The sequence below is a fragment of the Tubulanus polymorphus genome, chromosome 8 (assembly GCF_964204645.1).
Source record: "Tubulanus polymorphus chromosome 8, tnTubPoly1.2, whole genome shotgun sequence".
NCBI lineage: Eukaryota > Metazoa > Nemertea > Palaeonemertea > Tubulaniformes > Tubulanidae > Tubulanus > Tubulanus polymorphus.
In genome coordinates this window covers 4,119,388-4,143,152 of record NC_134032.1, presented here as the reverse complement: position 1 = coordinate 4,143,152, position 23,765 = coordinate 4,119,388, and the positions used below count along the sequence as shown (strand labels likewise).

Sequence of the window (23,765 nt, the reverse complement as noted above, 5' to 3'; positions counted from 1 at the left end):
TACCTCAAGTTAAACACTGTAGAATTTGGTGAGTAGCACCTGTAAACCTGCACAGTTGTGACTTCTTAAGCCCGAAAATGGTTGCGTAAGTTGTTAGTTTGTTTGATAGTGTGGAGTTGAATCTAAGTCCTGTAGCTTGAACTTCAGTTAAAACACGGCGGCACCGCGAGTCGAACCATATTCAAAATTGATAATATATATTTGTAGGACCATCAACAGTTACACAAGTCACAGAAACCACCTCAACATCAAATGAGTTATTTTTATAGAAAGTGTTCATTCTATTTTGCAAAATGATTACTTTATCGCAGAACATTTTTTGAGACATATATTGCCACGAAAATGAATTTGAAACTGTATAGGTAAATTTCATTTAGAAACATAACGGGTACATATGAAAAAATTGGTTTTGCAGATACTGCGGCTGGTATTAACGGACTCAGTTTCTGGTTAGCAGTCGGTGGTGGAATCGGTTTGGTAACTCTGATAACAATCGTTGCCACAGTCGTGTTGCTCAGACGCCGCAGAAATACTGGTTTGTTATTTATCATCTTACTCCGAGGGGGGAGGTGTTGAGAGGGGGATAGGGTGTTTTAAATAGAGGGGGATTTTAAGCGGGGGAGGTGTAAAATTTGATAACAGTGTTACTGGGTCTATGAGAATATAATCAGAAACTCTTTGAATTCATGTAGTATTTTCTATTGTTGTATATACAGGTAACAACACGACTGATCCCGATCCCGGGGATATTTACCTTCAGGTTTGTTCATATCAATACATTTCCGTTATTTTCAATCATGTCCCTTTATTTATACCACGTGTGGAATATTTGTGTTTCTCTGAATTATTATCAGCCTACAACTGCCGGTCGTGCTGACCCTATCTATCAAACTCAGGACGACGTGTATGAAGACATCGAAAATGATGATGATGATGACTACGATGATGTAGATATCATCAGGTACCGTACAGAGGTTGTCGCAGGTGTCACGACCCCTACAGAAGATACCTACATTTTCGCAGGTGTCACATAGGAAATAACATGCAATAAAATATTAACATCAAAACACAGGAAAAACAGTACGAGAGTTGACATACATTTATAATCGCTTTTATAATGGATAACATAGGAATAGAGAATATTTGCAAATAAAATATGTAAAATGTAAAACAAAATATAATACTACAGCAAGGAAACTAGGTGGCGATACAATCAAGTGAATATAATATAAAAATAATCAAAGTGTTGAACGGAGGTCAAATAAAGAGAGGGCAAATGGATAACATAGTGTAGCCGGTACGCGTCCGCGATTTAGTGTCATCCTCTGGTAGCGACCGATAGGTGTCGTGATCATCAGATCTCCTCAATATTGTAAATACTCTTATGTTTTTAAAATATTTTTTATTATTCTCTCGATATGTGAATATTTGTAAACAAAATCTTTTTTTTCCTCCACGTACCATGGAAATGGTTGGAGAGTAATAAATTATCTTATCTATCTTATCAATAAGCGTGGCTACAGGGGGTCCGCCTTGGTCCTGTAGTCCCGGGGAGTGGAACTACAAAGGGGAAATCCTCAGAAAGTTTCCGCCGAAGGGATGGACAGCTTCAGAGACAAAAAGTTTATAGTTCGTAAAAAAGGAATAGGGGAGAAGGAAGCAAGTGTCAGAGTCTTAACTATTGACCCAATTACCCGGACCAGACCGGACAGGTGTCCGCCATGAGGTCTATCGAGTCAGGGCCCTTGACTCGATGTCGGAACCTCACAGTCACCCGAGCTCCGGCGCATCTTTTCCTCAGGTCCTCACGGTGTAACATCATATCGAGTGCCTCCCTGCACGATCTCGTCCTGGCGTAGTATCTTGCCCCCATCTATGTGTCTAAAGACACCCCGACACTCGCCACTTCATAAAGAATTAGATTTTTTTGGACCTGGCCTCAAGAAAGTGGATCCTACTTCGTCCAAACGCAACCCCCCCCCCCCCACGATAGTGATAAGTCTTGTATTGAATAATATAGAAAATTATTATTTCAGAAACGAATAACTACTGTATAATTTGTATACATATTTACATATTGCACGTGAAGTTTTTATCACAATAATTGAATTGTACACCTCATTCAAATAAAAAGGTTAAATAAATGGTCTAAAAAAAAAATCATAATCTATCTTAGTTATGAATTATTTATTATTTATAATCTATTATCTATAAAAGAGGCTAGTGCAAGGATCTGTCCTTGCAAAAATCCGCGATTAATGACTCAATGGTCGCTAAATTTAGGCCCACGAAGACCCAAAATAATGCCCATGGCATAAAATTAAAAAGGTTTCAGAGACAGATCTCACGACACGTCTCATCCGAAAGGAAAAAGCCGCCAGGTTGACTATTCCCGATGGATTAAAAATAGATACATATCGTCGAGTTGACTGACGTCAGAGCCCGGCCTGACCTGGGTTGCCCCAGGCCAGGAGAGCGCGCATTGTTGTTTACCTCTAATCAATGTAGGTCGAGACGAGAGTGACGTTTGCGCGCGCTGACCCATTTTTATAGATCCGCGCAGTGTGACGTCATCGTGCATGGAAGATGATGTCACACAGCACAAAAAATGGCCGCTGCGCAAAAGCTCCGAGTTTAAAAGTTTAGACGACTATACAAATAGTAAATCGGGATCTTACGTAGTAAAATAAGGTGAGAGCGAAAAGTGATCAACCTACAGTTTTGATTATTAAAAGCTGAAATTAATTAAATTACTATATGCAGAGAAAATGAGGTGCACAGAACGTGAAATGAAAGGCGCGAGCTAATTATCGCCCAAAAACATTACAATTAAAAAAAATGAGGAGGGCTCCGCAGCGGAAAAACAGAAACTATACATTATAACGACAACATTTTAAACTATTTAACAGGAATTTCCGCTACAATAGGAATAGAGAATATTTGCAAATAAAATATGTAAAATGTAAAACAAAATATAATACTACAGCAAGGAAACTAGGTGGCGATACAACCAAGTGAATATAATATAAAAAGAATCAAAGTGTTGAAGTAAAGAGTTAACTAGGTTACACATACGGCTGGCAATTTCATAGTCTCCGTTGTTATAAGACATCAAAAATAAGAATTTATCGAAAACACAAAAAGACTCAAACTCAGTGAAACATACAAGTGAGGATAAAATGGAAACTCTGGCAGGATGAAACGAGGGACAATGAGTAAAAAGTGGGATTCGTCCTCAACGACTTTATTTACAGTACAGTAGAGGCAAAATCTCTCATTGGCTGGTAAAAATGGACGACAGTGACGCGCCGTCTCGATTCTAAGCCGATGGGAACCGAGACGCAGTTTGGAAAATTCGCGTCTTTTAAGGAAAGAGTTCGAAATTATATATTTTTCTAGTTCAAAGCGTTTTTTAAAAAGTTTGTAAGTTCTTAATTTGGGGTTGGAATTACTTTCGTTGATTTAAAATAGCCACGAAGAAGGATATAAAAGATACATTTTAGACTGGAGCAGTTTGATAATTTTATTGGGGTGGTTGGAGCCATGATTAGACCAAACACCATGAAGATCAAATGATTTTAGTATTGAGAAAATTCCAGAACAGGCAACCAGTCTTTGAAATGGATGGCGCGGATTTGTTTTGATTTCTGTTTCGCTGCGCATAAAATCAGGATTTTAACATAAAAACTGCCGACTAAAGACCGCTCGATTCGGCGTAAGACAAGGAACAAGTAAAAGCAGCAGCAAAATGTAAAAACATCAGCATTTTCCCCGTCAATTTTGCAAAAAGACGCTTTTTATCCACTATTTTAATGTCCAGTGTAGTCTGTGTTCAAATCGCCACGTGTACATATAGACTATTCATAGAACTGTCAGAGCCGCTGACTCCTGTTGAATCCGCTAGGTGTCGCTAGTAATCTTTTCATCGTTTAGTGATGATAAATTAAATGATAGATTTTGATTTTATAGACTAATTGCTGGTCTCTGCTGTTCTAGCCTCTGTAAAAAAATCTTACCAAAATAAAAACTAACAAAACAGGGTGGGCTCGAATAACGATATGCTTTTCACATTTTTGAAATATCTTCGGTAGTTTTCGAGATAGGCCTATCGCGATCTGAAGTTTGAAAATTTCAGCGAATAGTGTCGACTTCACGTTTCAATACAATGATCTTAAGAAGGCAATATTTCATAGAAACAAACTTCAATATCTCCTGAACTCGTGGATATAGACTAAAAATGTAAAGATCATTACACTCGTAGCACTCGCGGGCAAAGTTGAGGCTAGATCGCAAATTGATTTAAATTACGATGATAAATACCATTTTATCTGTTATCAATTTCATAAAGAGAATAGCTGAAAATCAAACTTGGCCTCTTAAATTCAAAATAGCATCTTCATGACATTAATCAGTTTAGAAACATAAACCTGGAAATAATAATAATACTAATAATAATAACTAAATGATAATGCATTTGATTTGTTTTAAGCTTAGTTTCAACAATGATTTACATTCCCTTCAAAGTTGCTACTTTTGGAAAGTTCCCCTCGTGAGGCTCGCTGTCCCATCACGCGCCTCTAGTTTAGCCTTAATTCATCCCATTAGACGCCTCTTTCTGCAGCAGCCGTTTTACTGACATTCGCATTGCGGAAAATTACAAAATAAAATCATGCTGTCTTCAGTATTTAGATTTTAAGATCCTAAACCTTCTTTTTGCCGATATGTGTCGTCCATTAATACAGGGTCTTTAGGTAGTAATTCATCCCGGTCAATTGCCTTTCTTATTAAAACAAGATTCCCCTTACTTTCGAATGAAATTACATGAATCGGTTTTTTTAGATAAGGCTAAACAAAAATGATACCTTGTTTCTCTGCAGCGGCCGGGTCATTTTTGTAAAATATGTAAACAGTTCATTTCTATAGCGGCCGGATGGTAAAATCACAATTTCAAAAAAAAAGTAATGTACAGGGTAGATAGGCGGCCAGCCGGGTCAACTTATCTGCTCAGCAGAGCAGAGAAACAAGGTATCAATTTTCCTTTTTAGCCTAACTTCAAAGATTTTTTACAATTCTAGTTTATTTATAATTTCAGTTAAGAATCATCTGACAACCGACCACAGCCAAATCATGTTAATGAACCAATTCCACAATCGTCTGATGTTTCGATAATCCAATTCCACAATCATCTGACAATCGACCACAGCCAAATGATGTAGCTGATCCTATTACACTTCTGATACAACAGACAAATGATCTCAATACTGTTCACAATCGGCAAGCAATACAGAATGATCATCCTCCTCGGGGTGCTTCAGTTTAAAAGTTTTCTGACGGAGACACAGACAATAGCGGTGTAAGTGGTGAGTAACTTGTTCATATTCCAAGGTTCAGAATGCAGGAAACGGCTTCTAGCAAATGAGGCTTTTAAAATTCGAAAAATTCCCAGACCTTCTTAGGGGCTTCGAGGCTCCTGTGTGCCTATGAAAAATGGCCTTTTTTCTGGGATTTGAACCTGCCCTGGTTCCAGGAGAGCCGGAGACGTCAGTTTGATTGGTTCTAAACGATCTATTCGAATGTTATTCTTTTCACTGGCTTCGATAAAACATAATTTGTTCACAAATCAGACTAAGGTTAACTACAGTAGCTCTCTAACTCAGCTCCTAACAGAGCGTATTGATTGATTGATAGTAAAATAAATCTAAACAGTTGAACTAAACTGATTCATTAAACACGGATTTGTTTCAAGGAACCGGGAAAGTAGGGCGTTCTTCTCGAGTTGTCTAATATATACTACTCGGGTCTGGTATCGCGAGTTGATGAGAATGTGTAATAATCGAGTTTACGTTTAACCTTGCAGGAAGAAATTGATCTCGAGATGCGGAGCCTGCTGACGTGTGGCGTGTGAGAGGTAACTTACAGGATCTGTGACTCTCGGACAATTTGAATCAGTTGATTTTGAGTTCTATTTGACTGTCGTCTGCTAATTTTGAGTTCTATTAGACTATCGTCTGCTAATTTTGAGTTCTATTCGACTATCGTCTGCTAATAATCGAGCCGGTTTTTGCGATCAATTATTTATAGGTCGTATCGAGCCTGATGCCGGGGTATCGGGAGACACAATATATACATCGTGAATGAAAGATGTTTTGTCGGATACAGGAACTGATACTTCTAGATGTGGGAGTCATTCAACTCAGGCAGCGGTTGCTTCAGCTGTTGAAGCAGCTCGACGCGAACACTTTCAGATGGTCGTACTGCGAAGACACGTTTGCACAGTTTTATAATAAGCCGATAATCGGAACTTCTGAGAATACTCTGGCGAGGATCTGCACAACTGTAGTCGGTACGGACTTTTTATTCATCGACGAAATGAATTTTTCATTCGAAATCTCGTAGAATTGCGTGTGAATTGTGGAAATGAGTAGAATTATACAATTAAACAAGACTTACCTGTAAAATTCCACAATAAATGAATTGATACCTAAAGAGTTTATTTAGAATATTAGAAATATTGCAGGTGTTTGCTAAGATCCTTCTATGGTTTAGAAATATGCATTTTCAAACCGAAGAAACCCGAAATATTTCTAATATTTTAGATTAACTTTTTAGCTATCAATTATTGCCTGATCTACAACTGAGACTTACCCGTATAAGGAGAAGTTTGATGGTAATTCTACGAATGACCACAAACACGAGGAATGATACAAGCGACGCAGTGGCCGAGTTGGTTTAAGCCGCCGGTCACTGGTCTCGTCAATCCAGGGTTTATGGGTTCAAACCCCGGTGGCGACAGAGTTTATCGGTCGAAGGTTCTTCTCCGGTCTCTACCCCATCGGGAGAAAGAAACGTCGAACCCGCTTTTAATGCCCTGCGTGGCGCTTAGCGGGTTGAAAAAAAGATATCAAAATTATACGTCCACGCCAGATTACGGCCCTCTCTCGTGTGTTAGCATTTCTCATTGTGTTATGTATGATTTTCTATTTTAGGCGGAGTTTGATTTATGATTGACAACTCATTCAGACGTTTAATCTGTCAATTGATTTCGCCTTCTGTGAATAGTGCTGGACGTAAGTGGATCTCAATCTCCTCAAACACAGGTAAGACTGGTTTAATTGTATAAATCTAATCGGTAATAAGAGACCGGCAACCAGTCTAATCTCTATCCCCCTGTCTGTCGTGTGTTTTAGTAAATAGTACATGTATTTGTATATATTGTAAATAACCTTGTTATGTTTTTCATTGAAATGTTTTTATTTTTCTCTTAATTCGTGAAAATATTTGTAAACAAATCGCAAGAAATCCAAATTTTATCAGTTAACGCCAATAAAATTATGATGTTTGAATCGAATGATGAGTGAATCGAATAGGTAAAATAATGTATTAGGAATTAGGAACTTTTCTCGATAAAATATAACAAAGTTGTTAATGATACAAACATCCACTATTTACAATATATCAACTATTAGAGGGATCTATAAACATCTAATCCTATTTTGATGAATTTATTTGACTGGGTTGTAGGATGTTTTGAGATATTTATGCATTAACCAGCTAGTGCTGCCGTCTACAGTCAATTCAACTCACTAAATGATCCACCGTTTGAGAACACTCATAAAAATACACTGCAAGTCACAACTTCACAGTAAGATTTACAGACACTAGAAAGAGACTAGAAACAAAGTGAGAAAACTGAACTACAGAATATGAAATGAGCCACCTTATGACTACATGAAATTGGAACTACTGTCAATCCTGGAACAACCTCGACCAGATAATCCTTAGAAACATAGACCAATCCTTATAAACGGAACACTAATAGTTGTATGCTATGTTGTTCTGAAGCTTATTTCACACAAGTTTTAGTACAAAAATATCGGAAACAAATATCAGAAATAGCGGATATATGTAAATCCATCAAATGTATCATCGTTAACCCTGAAAGAGCGGTTAGGATCTGATGAAATATCGCAGATGGAAAGTTTCTCCAGAATTCTAAATTTGGATTCTGGGACTCAATATCATAGAATGAATCTACACCTCGGAATTCTACTCTGAAAACTGGTTATTCGTGTTTCCCGCTGATAACTGCTGTAAGATGAGTCCATCCATCTAAATTTCTCCGGTTATCCCAAACACCGGTTAATGGCCCGATCCGTTTCTGTCCAATTTACCGCGAAAACTTGCTTATTCTACCACCTGAAAACAGGAATAGTATGAGTTAGCAATATATCTAACACCGGTGATTTTATATCATTCACTCCGTAGGTGTTTAACGCTCAAGACCCGGTACCTATCCCGGTTTACTGTCTACACCAGCAAAAATGCGATGTTTCTAAAACTCGGGTTTCGCGGGAAAACTCTGCATTGAACGCGTGTTTGAACCTGCGATATTCTTACGTCGGAAAACTTGATTAGTTTCAAACGTCAAATTCTCCGCGGCGTTTTTCCGAATATTCGCCTTGGATAATCGGTGACTTTTAGTTAGCTACTCGCATCAAAAATGACGTCATTCTGTGACTCGGCAAGCAACACGCGCGATACATGTATCAGAAATTATATTATCCTAGTTTTAAAAATTTCTATTAGCAAATATTTCTAGTTTAGTAATAATAAAATATCTTCGTGCAAATTAGTAATTAGAATTAGTTCAAAAAAATAGACACAAATATCATCGACTTTTCTAAGGTACGATGCCGGTTTGAGTTTGGAAATAAAACAAACTCTCAGAATTTGCCGGATTGAGTTCGGCTACTAGAGTAGGGTCTAACTGGCTACGCGTGGTTACACCATCATCTCGTTTTAAATATAGGCGATTGTCGCCGCATTAAACATCCCGGACGTAGCGTTTTTAAGAAGTTCTTTAAATGCGCTCTTGTATCATATGAGGGTTTGTAATGTTGAGTTATAAATATAATCTGAATTTGGGTGAACGTAGTTTTTTTTTTTTTAAGCGACGCAGGTTTGTGAACGGAGATCATAACTGATACAGTAGGCCTATATCGAAAGGGTGAAATTTTCTGGAAAACTTTTGAGTCTTTCCAGAAATTTTCAGTTACTGTCTAGCATGAAATAACTGTTGTATTATGTGGTTTGATAATTTCGTGCAGATATTTTTAGCTTTATTCAGCCGATCTGAATAGAAAATTGTCTTCGTGGACTTTACATAAACCATACAATTTACCAGGCAAGAACTTGGATAAATGTGTTCAAAATATTTCCTACGGTTTTACAAGCTTTCTCAGAAAATTACAAATTTTAGCCTCGTTAGTTGATTGTTAATTGGATGATTTTTTTTCTTTCGATTTTTTCGAGTGTTCTTAATTTCGACGAATTTACTAAAAACGAAACTAATCAAAATCTATTTTTTTCTCAAGTTTCTCGAAGTGTTCGAAATAGTCTCGTACAAGGAAGTGAAATTATCTGTCATGATGGTTTCATATGCTATAATACAACGCAGTTTTCTCATTCAAAAACATATAATGTCATATTTATGAACATTCAGCTGATTTGTTTCAAACTCAAAACGAGTTTATTTTGGTGAATGGGAAAAATGGCCACGGAAAAAATGGCCACGGAAAAGACGGCCAAGGAAGATTAAATGGAAAACTGACTGTCATTTTATTAACTAACACGAAATCAATTGCATTGATGTTTTCCGATGTTTTGGCATGTCACTTTTCGAGATTATTAGACCGATTCCTGAATTAGTTTAGGTAAATTTACATTGATCATATCTCACTTTGATGTTATCAGACACTGCACCAGTTTGCTATATCACACAATTTCGATGCATTTACCTTTGATGATTTATGACAGTCTGTGCCCTAATAGCTTACTTAGATGTTTTCAATTATCAATTTAGTTATCTTATTAAGTTTAAGTTCATCGCTAGTAAGTTTATCCATTGACCACTTGCAGGATAGTTCTTGATATATTCATTATATGTCATGAAATGAAATGTAAGTTCATCACATTTCTGAACTCATTACTACCGATATTAATTGTTTTAAGCCCCATGAAAAATATATGATGTCTTTAAATTGAAAGTTTAATGTTTTTATTAACATTGGCAGTAGTTCACATACATTTTCCTTGGCCTTTTTTTCGTGGCCATTTTTTCCTTGACCATACATCCGTTATTTTTACCCCATTGCCTCGCTTAACGAAAACTCCAAAAATCTAAATCGGTTGAAATTTCAAAATTGGATAAAGGTTGAAAAATTATTTTCTTAGATCTTAGATCCCGATGAATATGACAAAGTTAAATCTAACCCTCTCTCAATTTTATGTATTCTAGTTTTCAATAGTTTATCAGAGTGCGTCAATAGAGGAGAGAGAGAGATAATGATCCCGATCATTCACAAAATAACGTCTCGTTCAAGGAAGTGAAATTATCTGTCAAAAAATGATGGTCTACTATGCTATGATACAACGCAGTTTTTTCATTTAAATAAAAAGATCTCAATCTCTGAAATGATCGCAAATCGTCTGAAGGTTTACCCCAACCTCCCCTAGGGTATATATGACTTCTCCTGGTCCTACCCCTCAGACCTACCCCTCTAGATATTTCAATCAGAGAAGATTATACACGTTTAAGTATTTATTAATGGGAGAAATCCCGCAATAATGAAGCCAAGATTAAGTTTGTACAACTTGCTCCACTGACGAAATTGAGGACGAATATCACGTTCTCATGTCCTGCCCCTCATACAACTCGCTTCGAAGTAATCTCTTACCTCGTTATTTTAGAACGCATCCTAGCATGGCAAAATTTATTCAACTTCTAACTACTAATTCAATCGGAAAACTTAGATCTGTTGGAAGATATTTGATTTCAATGTTCAGTAGATGAACTGCCATTGTTTATAAAAAATTCTTCCATGTCATTTATATAGATATTGAAAAGTACAGGCGAGATACAGTCGCCTTGCCTTACGCCGACGGTGCAGTCAAAAAAGCTAGATATGAACCCATTGTTTTTGACACATGATTCACTGTTAGCATACATAGATTTAATTATGTTATAAACTTTGCCAGTGATACCAGCTTCCAGGATCTTTTTCCAGAGAATGTCGTGGTTCAAATAATCGAAGGCCTTAGAAAAATCTACGAATGCCATACACGCATTTTTCATTTTCTTCGTTATACAGTGGTCGATGATTGAAGATAATACAAAGGATTGATTTATAGTACCATTATTTGGCCTGTGCATTATTTAATACTTGGTGTGCCTCTAACCATTGTATAATGCGTGTATTCAGAATAATTGAAAATATTTTTCTCAAGACGGTGATACGACAAATGATTAAGATTAAAGGATTAAGATTTAAGTGATTAAATAAGTGAGTGAGTGAGTGAGTGAGTGAGTGAGGGAGTGAGTGAGTGAGTGAGTGAGTGAGTGAGTGAGTGAGGGAGGGAGGGAGTGAGGGAGTGAGTGAGTGAGGGAGGGAGGGAGTGAGTGAGGGAGGGAGTGAGGGAGGGAGTGTCAAACGGAGGAAAACAAGCTAACAGGATTAGAATAATGAGGGTACAAGTGAAGTGAGAAATTTAGAGATCAAAATATTGTGAGGAGAAAAACTGTTATTCAAATTAACACATTTATCCATATTTTCAATAATTAGGGCAGATTCCGTAATGTGACGTTTGGTTTTATCGGGACAGGGAAAGATTATAGCGGCATAATCAAAATCAAAATTGTGACTAGACGTTCATAAACGTGATTAGCTAGTCCACTTTCGGGTTTGAAATTTTTGACGTCATTTTTATGTTCTCTGAGGCGCTTATTCAAATCACGCCCAGTTTCACCAATATATATTTGATTACATACTTTACAAGGTATCTTGTATACACCAATGTTTAAAGGTTCCGTTTTGCAGGAATTGTGAGTTAAGTTATGACTAAGTTTATTATTGTAAGTGTAAATGAGCTGTTTGTTAATGAGTTTTTGATTTTTCCAAAAAAGGAACAAAAGGTACGACGATTGGCTGTTTCTGAGGGCGCGAAACTCGAGAATTACAAAAATGAGTGCGACGGGCTCGAAAAAGAGCTTTATTCAAAAAGTCGTTAGGATTAGCTTACTTATTAAGGGGAATTCCTGATCTGAGTGAGTGTTATGAATTGAGGATTTTACACTATAGTTTCAATGTCAGATGTATATCTTATGATCATCAGTAAAATAACAATTGTAGTAGATACTCTATTGATTTAGTAATTACCAACTTTGGAGAAAGATAATTAATATCATCATAGTTCTGAATAGTATATTATTGTAAGTTTGGCACTCTCTCACATGTCAGTTTTACGCTTAGTGTCAACTCTAGTCATCACTTAAAAATACCTAATTAACATTTTTGAGATAGTTCAGAAAGCCCAGTTCGGTTCAGTTGAGTTCAGGATAGATCAGATCAGAACAGGGCCGACCTGCGAGTCGCGAGCTTTGACATACATCAGATATATAATATTCTCGTCAGATCATCGAAAATATACTAGTTAGTATTCTCCTCGTCTGGGTTCGGATTTTAAGAGACGTTCGACAAATGATCGCTTCCGATAGTAGAGCACAACTCTCTAATAGTCTCTCTACAATATACGCACGGTATCAACTGGTCGACCGGCACGAAATGACAACCTTTCTGCTGATCATGGAATCGGACGAAAATACAATTAACGTCTATTCGTTCCATGAGTTCATCATCGAGAAAAAGGGGGTCGCAAATCCTAAAAGCACGAAGAAATAATCCCTGAGCAACACCGAGTTTTATGCTATAAGTGGTAATGGGAAAATAATGCAAGTAGGATCCAGAATGAGTGGGTTTCCTATAAACTGAGAAACACGACAAATAATTATGAATGCACACATCTTAAAATGGGATTTTTCCATCAACTTCCAATTCAAATGTGAAGTTTAACCAATTTTTCAATCTTAGCTTCATTATTGGGGGTCATTCATTTATTAAGTACGCATTAGGGGAGGGGGAGGGGGTCAGTGCAATTGCGTACTGTAATGCTTAATGTATATGAACAATTGCTGATTTTGCGTACTGGGGGGAGGGGGGTTGAACATTTCAAATTTTATGCGTACGTTATAAATGAATGATCCCTTGTGGGATTTCTCTCATCATCATACACGGATATTGTGAATCTTCTCGTCTAATTTATTAATATCCGCCCTGATAGTTGTAAAACGATGATTCTTCCTTATATGGACATGTTTTTTGTAGATGGAAGTGAAATTTTCATATAAAAACGTTGGTTTCCTAATAGTTAACGCACAGTGCGGCGCAGTTTTCTGATTTATAAAGTTGATGATATCGGTGTCCGTGTGAATATTATATAAACACAGTTTTTGTTAGTGGTTCACAGTTAGTTGTTTAGTATCGATAAGTCTCAATATGGCGTCGATGAAGAGTTTGTTTGTAGTCGCTGTATTTTTATACATCGGGAATTCTCTAGGTAAGCGCATATTTATATCAATATCTCTGGGCGATCGATGTCAATGGATTCATTCTCACGTTGGATTCAACGCTCCGACGACCTAGGAGGCACTTTCCTTATTATCTACATCATTTTTCTGAGAGTAATTAATTGATGTATTCAAATGCAAGTCACATATACTTTAGAACTATAGACGATAAGGAGAGGTTTTGATCCATATTTTAAAAATGCAATTATCAACTGTCTTATCTGATGTCTAATGATCTAATAATCTGTTACTCTAGAAGAGATTCATAATTTTTGATCCATATTTTAAAAATGCAATTATCAACTGTCTAATCTGATGTCTAATGTTCTAATAATCTGTTACTCTAGAAGAGATTCATAATTTTTGATCCATATTTTAAAAATGCAATTATCAACTGTCTAATCTGATGTCTAATGTTCTAATAATCTGTTACTCTAGAAGAGATTCATAATTTTTGATCCATATTTTAAAAATGCAATTATCAACTGTCTAATCTGATGTCTAATGTTCTAATAATCTGTTACTCTAGAAGAGATTCATAATTTTTGATCCATATTTTAAAAATGCAATTATCAACTGTCTAATCTGATGTCTAATGTTCTAATAATCTGTTGTTTGTTGTTTCCTGTTCCAGCTATTTAAATGTCTAATAATCTTATGATAGTAACGATACTGTTTTTCAAACCCGAAGTAAAGTTCTAGCTTCCAACTACTGTCCAAGATCTCATGATCAACTAATAATCTAATAATCTAATGATGAACTGCCCAATGGTCTCAATGACGAACTGTCTAATGATTTACTGTCTAATGATCTTTTTTTTGACGCCTTATAAAACGTTACCATTATGAAACCTAAACAATGTTAACCATTCAGCGTCATTTTACAAACGACAACCGTAAATCGATGTGCAAAACGTCACAGGTTTATGTGTACACATACAAGCTATTTGGCAAAATATTATTGATAAAGATGTAGAATGGCTCCCTGTGATTATATAATGACGTCTATTTGAACGTCGAAATGTTATATTGCATTGAATATCATGAGAAGACGTATTGTAATAGTAAAGGATGTATGATTATATCAAAAGCGGCAGGCATAAATAGAAATGATAAGTAAATCGGACTATTCGGTTAAATGGCGGATGTATACACGATTTGGAAGTCTGATATAAAAGTCAGACCCTGACATGGGGATGCTAGTGGAATGACGAAGCTATCTACGATCTGAGTAGGGCCGGCGTGAATTTCATCGGTGGCTACAAGCGGTCTATATAAAAACGTGTAAACATATAATTTCAATATTCAAATGTTTTAGAAAATATGTTCGATATAAGGGGTATGCAAGTTTCATGAGATTAGCAATTTATAATAGCATAGCTGTCATATACGGCTCCGCGTCCATTGATGGCATGTGTATAAGGTGACAATTCAATTCAATACTTTATTGATCCTTATTACATTGAAATTCCGGGATAAAATTTAAAAAACTTACAAATCTTAAAATAATGAAATACAAAATACAAGACACACGGTTAATTCATACAGAATAACATGAATAAGTTCTTTAAATGACAATGTCTACTTCAACCCAGACTCAAGTCTAGGATATCGAGTGACAGCCAAACCGGGCCCCAGGACCGGGCCGGCTGGCTACACGATATGCTCAACGTCATGATGAATCAAACATCCAAAGAACTCTTTCTTCAACCATGGAGGCAATGAAGTTGCAGACCAGCTTAGAGGCAAAAGTGAATCGAAGTCGGTCACAAGTTGACAATTTTTTTTAAATTAGACCAATTGAAGACTGTATCATCTACCCAATCGCCAAATCTCATAATTCCCCAAATTTCTTAGAACTTCGATTTCAAATTTGCAATTCCACATTGGCTTCTCCCAGAAAATCTACATTTTTTCGCAGGCGTCAAATGATTCATTAAAGTTAATTTTCTTGTTCTATTATTTTATTTATTATTTTTATTTATTATTTTATTTATTTTATTTAATTTTTTTATTTATTTTTTTATCCTAATAATATCCTTTTTTTATCCTTTTCCACTCATGATCAACTGTCTAATAATCTAATGATGAACTTTTCAATGTTCGAATGATCTACTGTCTAATGATCTACTGTCTAATGATCTAATGATTAATGGTTTTTACCTCAATATTTCAAAGTAAAAGTAGATCAGAGTTTTTAGAGTTTATACAAATCGGAGATTGTGCAATACATCCTAGCAAAGTGGTACGGAATCTGGGTGATTATTTTGACATCAATATGACCACCAGACATTTTTTAAATAATCCAATCACGGAAAGATTAGTTCATTGTTTTATAACTTCTAGACTTGATTACTGCAATAGTCTCTTCCTTGGTACAAGTCAGTACAATATAAAAAAAGTTGCAGCTTATCCAAAACTCTGCTGCCCGACTTGTCACGAGATCAAAAAAGGTTGATTCGTTTACTCCAATACTTGCGTGCGCCGGGCTTTAAGTTATTTCGAAAATAGTGACCATTTACGAGGAAGGCAAGATGATAAATAGATTCTGGTAGATATCCAGTCATCTTTCCTTTGTCATAGAGTATTTCAATTCAGATTATGAAGGTCCAGGATTTATTTTATACACTTAATGATTAAATTTGGGGTCGGGTTTGATGATCAATTTTCAAATTGCCAGAGTCCCCTAAGACGATATAGAAGACTGCAAGTATATCTGATGTGTGGATCCCCTGTAACACGCCCTCCTCCATGGTTGTGATAGGATACTGTAGCATCCTCTCTTCATAAACCCTCCCCCCACTGGTGCAGGCTTCTATTCAAAGATTTAGATTAATAATTATCAGGATCCAGTTCCATAGTTCCACTTGAGTTTATGATTCTAGGGTTAAATCATTGATGATGAACTAATACAGAACTGTGAACTGTTCTACATTTTCAGTATTTGTTACTTCTTTATCCAGAGAAATACTGATTTGATTTGTTTGATGCTTACAAAAATGTGAAAGATGTTACTGAGGGTCTTACTGTTGATTATTGATTAATTTGTGCAGACATATGAAAGATGTTACTGAGGGTCTTACTGTTGATAACTGATTAATTTGAACAGAAATATAAAAGATGTTACTGAGGGTCTTACTGTTGATTACTGATTAATTTGAACAGAGATATGAAAGGTGTTACTGAGGGTCTTACTGTCGATTACTGATTAATTTTCTTTCATATTTCAATAGAAAATTCAACTTGTTACTGATAACAGTTTTTAGAGGTTGCAGTCCTGCTAATTTTAACACAAGATTCCAAACAGTTTGAAGTGATTTTTGTCTATGATTTCAAGCACATATTCGTATATATCACATCAAATAGGAAGTTGATTGTAAATCTATTAATAGATTAGATTTTGACGTGAAGCATTTATACATTACACATTGACATCAGTTAAAACTATGACTTTTTACTTCAGTAAATGGCCAATATGACGCGTTGTTCCGGACCTGTAGCCAGCAGTTTTCATGGGCAGTTCTTTTATTTCAATAAAGCATAGGCAATATAGTAGTTCATTGAAGAGTTTGTGTTAGCGGTAGGGAATCAAACCCTTGCAAGCGAGGAATAGATGAAGGTCTCTGAATTCAGGCATAAATTACACCGCGAACCTAGTGTCCGATAAAGGATCGTAGAGCAAAAGGTGAAACCAAAATCAGTCGACCTTTTTGGGAACAAAACAATCACACACAGCCGACCAACCCATTTCTGAGCTGATCAGCCCTTGGGAGATACACATGTAAGAAAGATGAATTGATCAAAGCAACTTTAAAATTTCCCTTGAACATTTTTAGAATGTATAAAAAGTGCTGATTTCGGCGAAGAAAAGTGGCCACTAGTCGGCCATCTTTATTCAGAACGCGTCAGTTTTTGGGGGCGAGCGATAATTCACCGACGTAGCATAATTATTCCTGTAAACACTATTTTGCCGATAACTCGCTCTGATTGGCTAATTTACACCGCGCATGCGTACTGATGTGCGCGACTTTAAAAATGTGTAGAGAAAATACAGCGGAGAGAAAAGAGAACAGTATTGAAACTAAGGCCTGCGAGCATTGGCACAGTTACTTACTACTAGACGACCGTGGCAGTCAAATAAAGTTGGAATCTTTTACTCCGCGCCATGATATCAGGCGGCAGCAGTTTCTGTATAAGTTCATTGACATTTTTTCTATATTGGCAGATGTTAAAACTGACTCAATTTGTAGTAACGGGCGGTCATATAGATTACAGACCGGTTTCTGTACATTCATTGATATGTTTTCTATATTAGCAGACAAGAACACAGATTCAACTTGCAGTCGGTCATACAGATTACAGACCGGTAGATCAGGTACCATAACGACTCCTAGTTATCCGGACAATTATAGTGCGTACCTGTGGTGTAGATGGAAGATTGTTCCACCTGTAAACACGGTAAATATAAAACACAGGAAATTGTGAATCTCAGGAGTGAGAAATATTCACTGTTAAACCGGGTGCGCACACCTTTACGATCATCATATCATCGTATGCGATGACACAATGAAAATCGCATCATCCCCGCATACCTTAGCGATTTTTATGAAGGCCTCAAATACGTGACTGAGCCGCCATTTTGAGCATCACGTGACTGCTTCATCCTTAATTCTGATTGGCTACTAAACATTTTCGTTCGGAAAATCGGCAGCGTAGCCCGCAGACCTTTACGATTTTTATCGCACGGAAAAATGGCATGCGAAAATATCGAACATGTTTGATTTGTTGCGATGATGCGATGTAATCGGCTCCGGATGCCACGGCATACCTTTACGACGACGCGATAAAACCATGCGATGAAGCGATCATACGATCGATCGGGCGCCGGGCTTTAGGAAGAATATTTTTGTCAGCACATTTTGTACGAGTGTCGAACAGAACTTTTATTTCTCTTTGAACCCGACAATCGGGTGCTGAACTGTTTAACTATTACATTACATCACTCATTATCAATAACCCTTAATGATTACAACCAGTTAGAATGATGTGAACACATTTCAATAACGATACATCTAAATTATTTCTATTTCAGAAAGTTGAAATATTGTTTGAAACATTCAGCCTGCAGCCCCCAAATATCGGAGGGAATTGCGTTGACTATATAGCGAGTAAGAATCGAATCACGTTCTTCATTATTTTCTTTTAACGAAACAAAACATGATTTAATTTCGCATGAGTCCAAAAATAGTCTTCACTCATTAGAATGGTTTTAAATCTTATCAGTGAAACTGAACTCTGAATTATATTTGTGTACTTTTAACTTTCATCTTTTATCAGTATTTATATAATAATTATTTAGTAAAAGTGGAGATGAATAAAGATATATTAGAATCATTATGATTGTTATATTACAGTAGGTGGAATTGGATATTGTGGCAGTACAGCGCCCTCTACACAATACTATACCGGTGATGTGTTTATATCAGACAACAGTGTAAACTACACGTATAAAGGGTTTAAACTGATTTGGAGGATATTAAAAGGTAGCTCATAATGAGAAGTTTATCATGGAATCAGTAGATCACATATAAAACAATTCAATTCAATATTTATTTGTAGTTGATTCGACTTGTAGTAAGAAACCTAGAGTACAGGATGATACATCAGGTTACATCACCAGTCCTAAATATCCGGACAAATATAGTGAACACCTTGATTGTAAATGGAGGATTGAGACTCCAAAAAACAAGGTAAATATATACATTGTGATTAAAACCCCTGAAAACATGGTAAATATCTACATTGTGTATTTGTGAAATGTTGATCCTAGAGAAAAAAAATGATATTGTCGCAATTTCTGCACGAGCAGGTCTCAGGAGTGAGTAATATTTGCACTAGTAGAAACTCAATGGGGCTAAGATTAGGTCTAACTTTATCCCTGGATTTAGTTTAACCGATAATTCCGGGTTTAAGTTAAAACTGATCAAAATAAACGGTTCCTGAAATAGATAATGAATGATAATTCAATTCTAAGTTTGTATATATATATTTTTGCAGCTGGTTGAAATATCATTTGACAAGAATTTTCATATAAAGGAAAGTACAGATGTCAATTATAAAGGTGTTTGCTGGGACAAGTTGACGATAGGAAGTGAAATCGGTAAAGATCTAAACACACTTCACACCGTGAATGATTTTTTATGATTCATAAAGTTTTATCAGATTTATTTCTTCATCAGGGAGTAATCAATATTGTGGCTGGACAGCTCCTGGTAAACGATTATACACTGGAAATATAACAATACAGTTTACATCAGACAGTAATAGAAACTATGTCGGGTTCAAACTGTACTGGCGGTTTGTACGAGGTAAAGGTTAAGATAGTTTATCAATAAAAATGGTAGAAAAATGAAATATTTGAACGAAATTCTGAAATTGATGAGATCCATGGATACCACATAAATCAGTTGTTATTTCTTTCAGGTTCAGTTTGGCAGGTGATAGTGTTTACAGGGCGTACAGGTATTATAATACAAACAGTCAGGATAGGTTTCGGTGAGACAGGTAGTGACATCACGTACTTCCACCTGGGAATCGAGTTCGAGGCCGGATCAAACAAGACTCACGAACTGTTGTTACCAGTGAACATCACAAATCCACATCCACCGAGAAAACTCATGTTGAAATCTGCACGGAATACAAACTGGCGCGTCATCCAGGTTATAGAAATATGGAGAGGGAGTGGAGAGAGAGGCCGGTGTGAATTTGATATTAACTCATATATTCATATATTTAAATTCAATAGGTGGCGCTAGTAGGTGTGATAGATGGTGACAATGTTGTGTACATGTATAACTGCAGTAAGAGCCACACAAACACACAGACTTGTAATTATCATTCAGAAATTCATAAACCAGGTTCGTTAAAACGTATTATTGAACTCAGAATACCTTATGAACTGAACTTATAATTAGACTGTGGCGGTAAGCCTAGGCTAACAAACCTTTTCTTTTAAAACCTGAGTTATGAGCAACTTAACGCCTCAAGCGGGCTAGGTGTAAAGTCTACTAAGGCTCCACGCTGAAAGCTGATGATAATGATGATTATCCGCTCCAATCCGTGTTTGAATTATCCTCAAAGGTCGTAAAAGGGTCCCTCCTCACAGATTGCGGTCAAGTGTGAAAAGTCATATTTTTTCTTGTTATTTCTAGTTAAATGGCAGATCACTGTTTTTAGTGGAATCAAGTGGAATAGTTCCAGGTTATACTATACCAGTGGAAGAGTTGATATTCAGATTATCGGTGACCGAAATGAATCACAGTTTACATATCTAGGTTCACAATTCGGGGAACACAGAGAACGAAAAGATGTGATCATCTTCACGAGAAATATTGGAAAACCTAAAACTGTAAAAATAAAACGCGAATCCGGAAATAGAGAAAAATGGTGGTTGCTAAAACAAGTAAGTTGTCAATAAGTCCTAAACTGCTCGTAATGTAGGTCAACCTGCTCATTATGTAGGTCATCCTACTCATGATGTAGGTCATCCTACTCGCGTCGCTATCTGGAATCGAGGATCATCAGTGATTTACATTTTACAGGTGAATTGATTGAAATAATCAATACAGGTTCCCCTTGCCCTCCTTCCCCCTCTCCCTCTCATTGTCCGCCTCACCCCTCACAATCTCCCCTTCTACTCTACCCTCCTCACACCCTCTCATTTCTCACTCCCTCACCTCCTCACTAACTCTCTCACCTCCTCACCCCTCACACCTCTCTCAGGTTTTTACAATCTATCTCTGATTTTCTCGTTGTAGTTCACAATGTTCTCCAGTAAGATTTTCCCGAATCAACAATTTGTCGCTAACACAACAAAAACGATGTCAGACTCAACCACCAGCACATACATTGGATCGAATCAAGTGGCTGTTATTGAGTTAAAAACTGTAGAATTTGGTGAGTACCACAATGAGTACCTCAAGTTAAACACTGTAGATTTTGGTGAGTAGCACAACCTGTAAACCTGCACAGTTGTGACTTCTTAAGCCCGAAAATGGTTGCGTAAGTTGTTAGTTTGTTTGATTGTGTGGAGTTGAATCTAAGTCCTGTAGCTTGAACTTCAGTTAAAACACGGCGGCACCGCGAGTCGAACCATATTCAAAATCGATAATATATATTTGTAGGACCATCAGCAGTGACACAAGTTACAGAAACCACCTCAACGTCAAGTGAGTTATTTTTACAGAAGGTTTAAAAAGTGTACAATCAATTGGTTACACGAGCCCCTTGCAGGTTGGGTTAGGTACCATTTGAAAATTGAACAAACATATATATTTATATTTGTAGGACCATCAACAGTGACACAAGTCACAGAAACCACCTCAACGTCAAGTGAGTTATTTCTATTGATCACCAAAGTTTTAGAAAGTGTACATTCATTTCATGCGAAATAAATACCCTGATTAAAGCATTTTACTCTTTAAACTTTTTTGAAACAAAAATGCCACGAAAATAATGAATTTGAAACTGTTGACATACAGTTGAGTTTTATATAATTGCAGATTCTAAAAATGCTGGTCCTGCGTACACGGTGGCTGGTTTCTGGGCAACAGTTGGCAGTGCAATCGGTTTCTCAATTGTGATTGCAATCGTTATCGTAGTAACGGTCGTGTTGTATGTACACCGCAGAAACATGTATAACAGAAATACTACTGGTTCGTTGTTTATATTTTACAGGGGGTTTGAGAACTCGTCACTCAATGTCGTAATATTGCTGTAAATCCAGTTTTAGCAGCATCAGAACCAATTGAATATTCCATGCATAGATTATTCTTATATCTAGAGATTTTCTATACTAGTCAGGAACCCGATAATGATGCTGATGATTCATACAAATGATGACTTATACTTAGTATATTGAATTGGAAATATGAATTTGTCAGACTCGAAGACTATTACCAAATATTTATGTTCTAGGCAAAACATAGACGTGTGGAATTAGCCCTAAGCAATCATCACAGTCGAGTGGTGACCAGTCAGGTCTGATGACCTGATTACAATACCCGATATCATTCTATCATTTGGTCCTCAAAACTTCTTGTAATAGAACGATAACCACACTCAAACGTGGTGAACGGATAATATGATAAAATCCCACTATTTACAGATTAAAAGAATTTTAGAACAAGAATTTATTTATTCAATCTAAAATATATAGAATACACGACGTTTCGATCTCAGACACCCGACGATGATATCTAGGGTGAGATTGAAACGTCGTGTATTCTATATATTTTAGATTGAATAAATAAATTTTTGTTCTAAAATTCTTTTAATCTGTAAATAGTGGGTTTTTATCTTATTGTCTTGTCTTACTCTTAATAACTGGCAACCATATGAACCGTAAATTAACTATAAACTGTAGGTTCTAATCCGTAGATTTGGCTAGTGCAGTGAACAGTTCAGTACTAGTACCGGTACTAGTCCTTCCTTTATTCCGAAACAAACTATTCCTAAAACTCATCGAGTCCTTGACCTAAAAGAGTTTACTGTTGATGAGAAATACGGTGAAACTCTTAGAATGAATGTTCTGTTGGCGCTAGTGGTAACTCGTGTTTTAACATGTTTGAAATGACGTAACTGACTCTGTCGGAATTGTCCGTGATAACGCGATATTTCTCTGTGTTTTGTAGCTCGGATCGGCAGACGAACTGTTGCTCCACCCGCTCCATCTACTCCAGCTGCTCCACCTGCTGCTGGTGTCGGGTTCATTGAAGAAGGTGCGCACGCATGTCCACGCGTCCAGCCGGAATCCGTTTCGAATTTCTTAAACTGATTCTATTTCTGAAATGTGTTTTTTATTTCTAGTTGAGAATGTTGAAGACGATGATTTCACGGCTGGAAGTGTTTATATTGAGGTTTGTATCGAACCATCCCGATCTAGAACCACCCACACCCCCTCAATCTATAGCATGGAACCACCCACACCCCTCAATCTATAGCATGGAACCACCCACACCCCCTCAATCTATAGCATGGAACCACCCACACACCCCTCAATCTATAGCATAGGACCACCCACACCCCCTCAATATTTAGCGTGAAACCACCCACACCCCCTCAATCTATAGCTTAGAGCCACCCACATCCCCTCAATGTATAGCGTGGAACCACCCACACCCCCTCAATCTATAGCTTGGAGCCACCCACACTCCCTCAATCTATAGCGTGGAACCACCCACTACCCCTCAATCTATAGCATGGAACCAACCCTTCAACAATCTGAAGGGAATGCAGGGTCAAG

The 23,765-nt window shown here is 36.9% G+C and overlaps 2 protein-coding genes and 1 long non-coding RNA gene across 3 annotated transcripts; all 3 read left to right on the top strand.

The window, feature by feature from the left end:
- Positions 1-252: 252 nt before the first annotated feature.
- LOC141910061 (uncharacterized) lies at positions 253-1,373 on the top strand. The gene is made up of 4 exons (XM_074800772.1): positions 253-256; positions 416-529; positions 717-760; positions 855-1,373. The coding sequence occupies exons 1-4, from the start codon at positions 253-255 to the stop codon at positions 1,032-1,034; spliced, it is 342 nt and encodes a 113-aa protein (XP_074656873.1). The 3' UTR covers positions 1,035-1,373.
- Positions 1,374-13,391: 12,018 nt separating this feature from the next.
- Positions 13,392-22,241, top strand: LOC141910058 (uncharacterized). The gene is made up of 12 exons (XM_074800764.1): positions 13,392-13,452; positions 18,877-19,005; positions 19,082-19,212; positions 19,520-19,622; positions 19,702-19,830; positions 19,946-20,181; positions 20,268-20,379; positions 20,674-20,924; positions 21,280-21,418; positions 21,809-21,853; positions 22,024-22,135; positions 22,199-22,241. Exons 1-12 carry the CDS (start codon positions 13,392-13,394, stop codon positions 22,239-22,241), a joined length of 1,491 nt encoding a protein of 496 aa, XP_074656865.1.
- An 801-nt stretch (positions 22,242-23,042) lies between these two features.
- LOC141910256 (uncharacterized) lies at positions 23,043-23,350 on the top strand. The gene is made up of 3 exons (XR_012619886.1): positions 23,043-23,066; positions 23,155-23,241; positions 23,330-23,350. It is a non-coding gene; the product is annotated as an uncharacterized LOC141910256 (long non-coding RNA).
- The last annotated feature ends 415 nt before the right edge of the window (positions 23,351-23,765 follow it).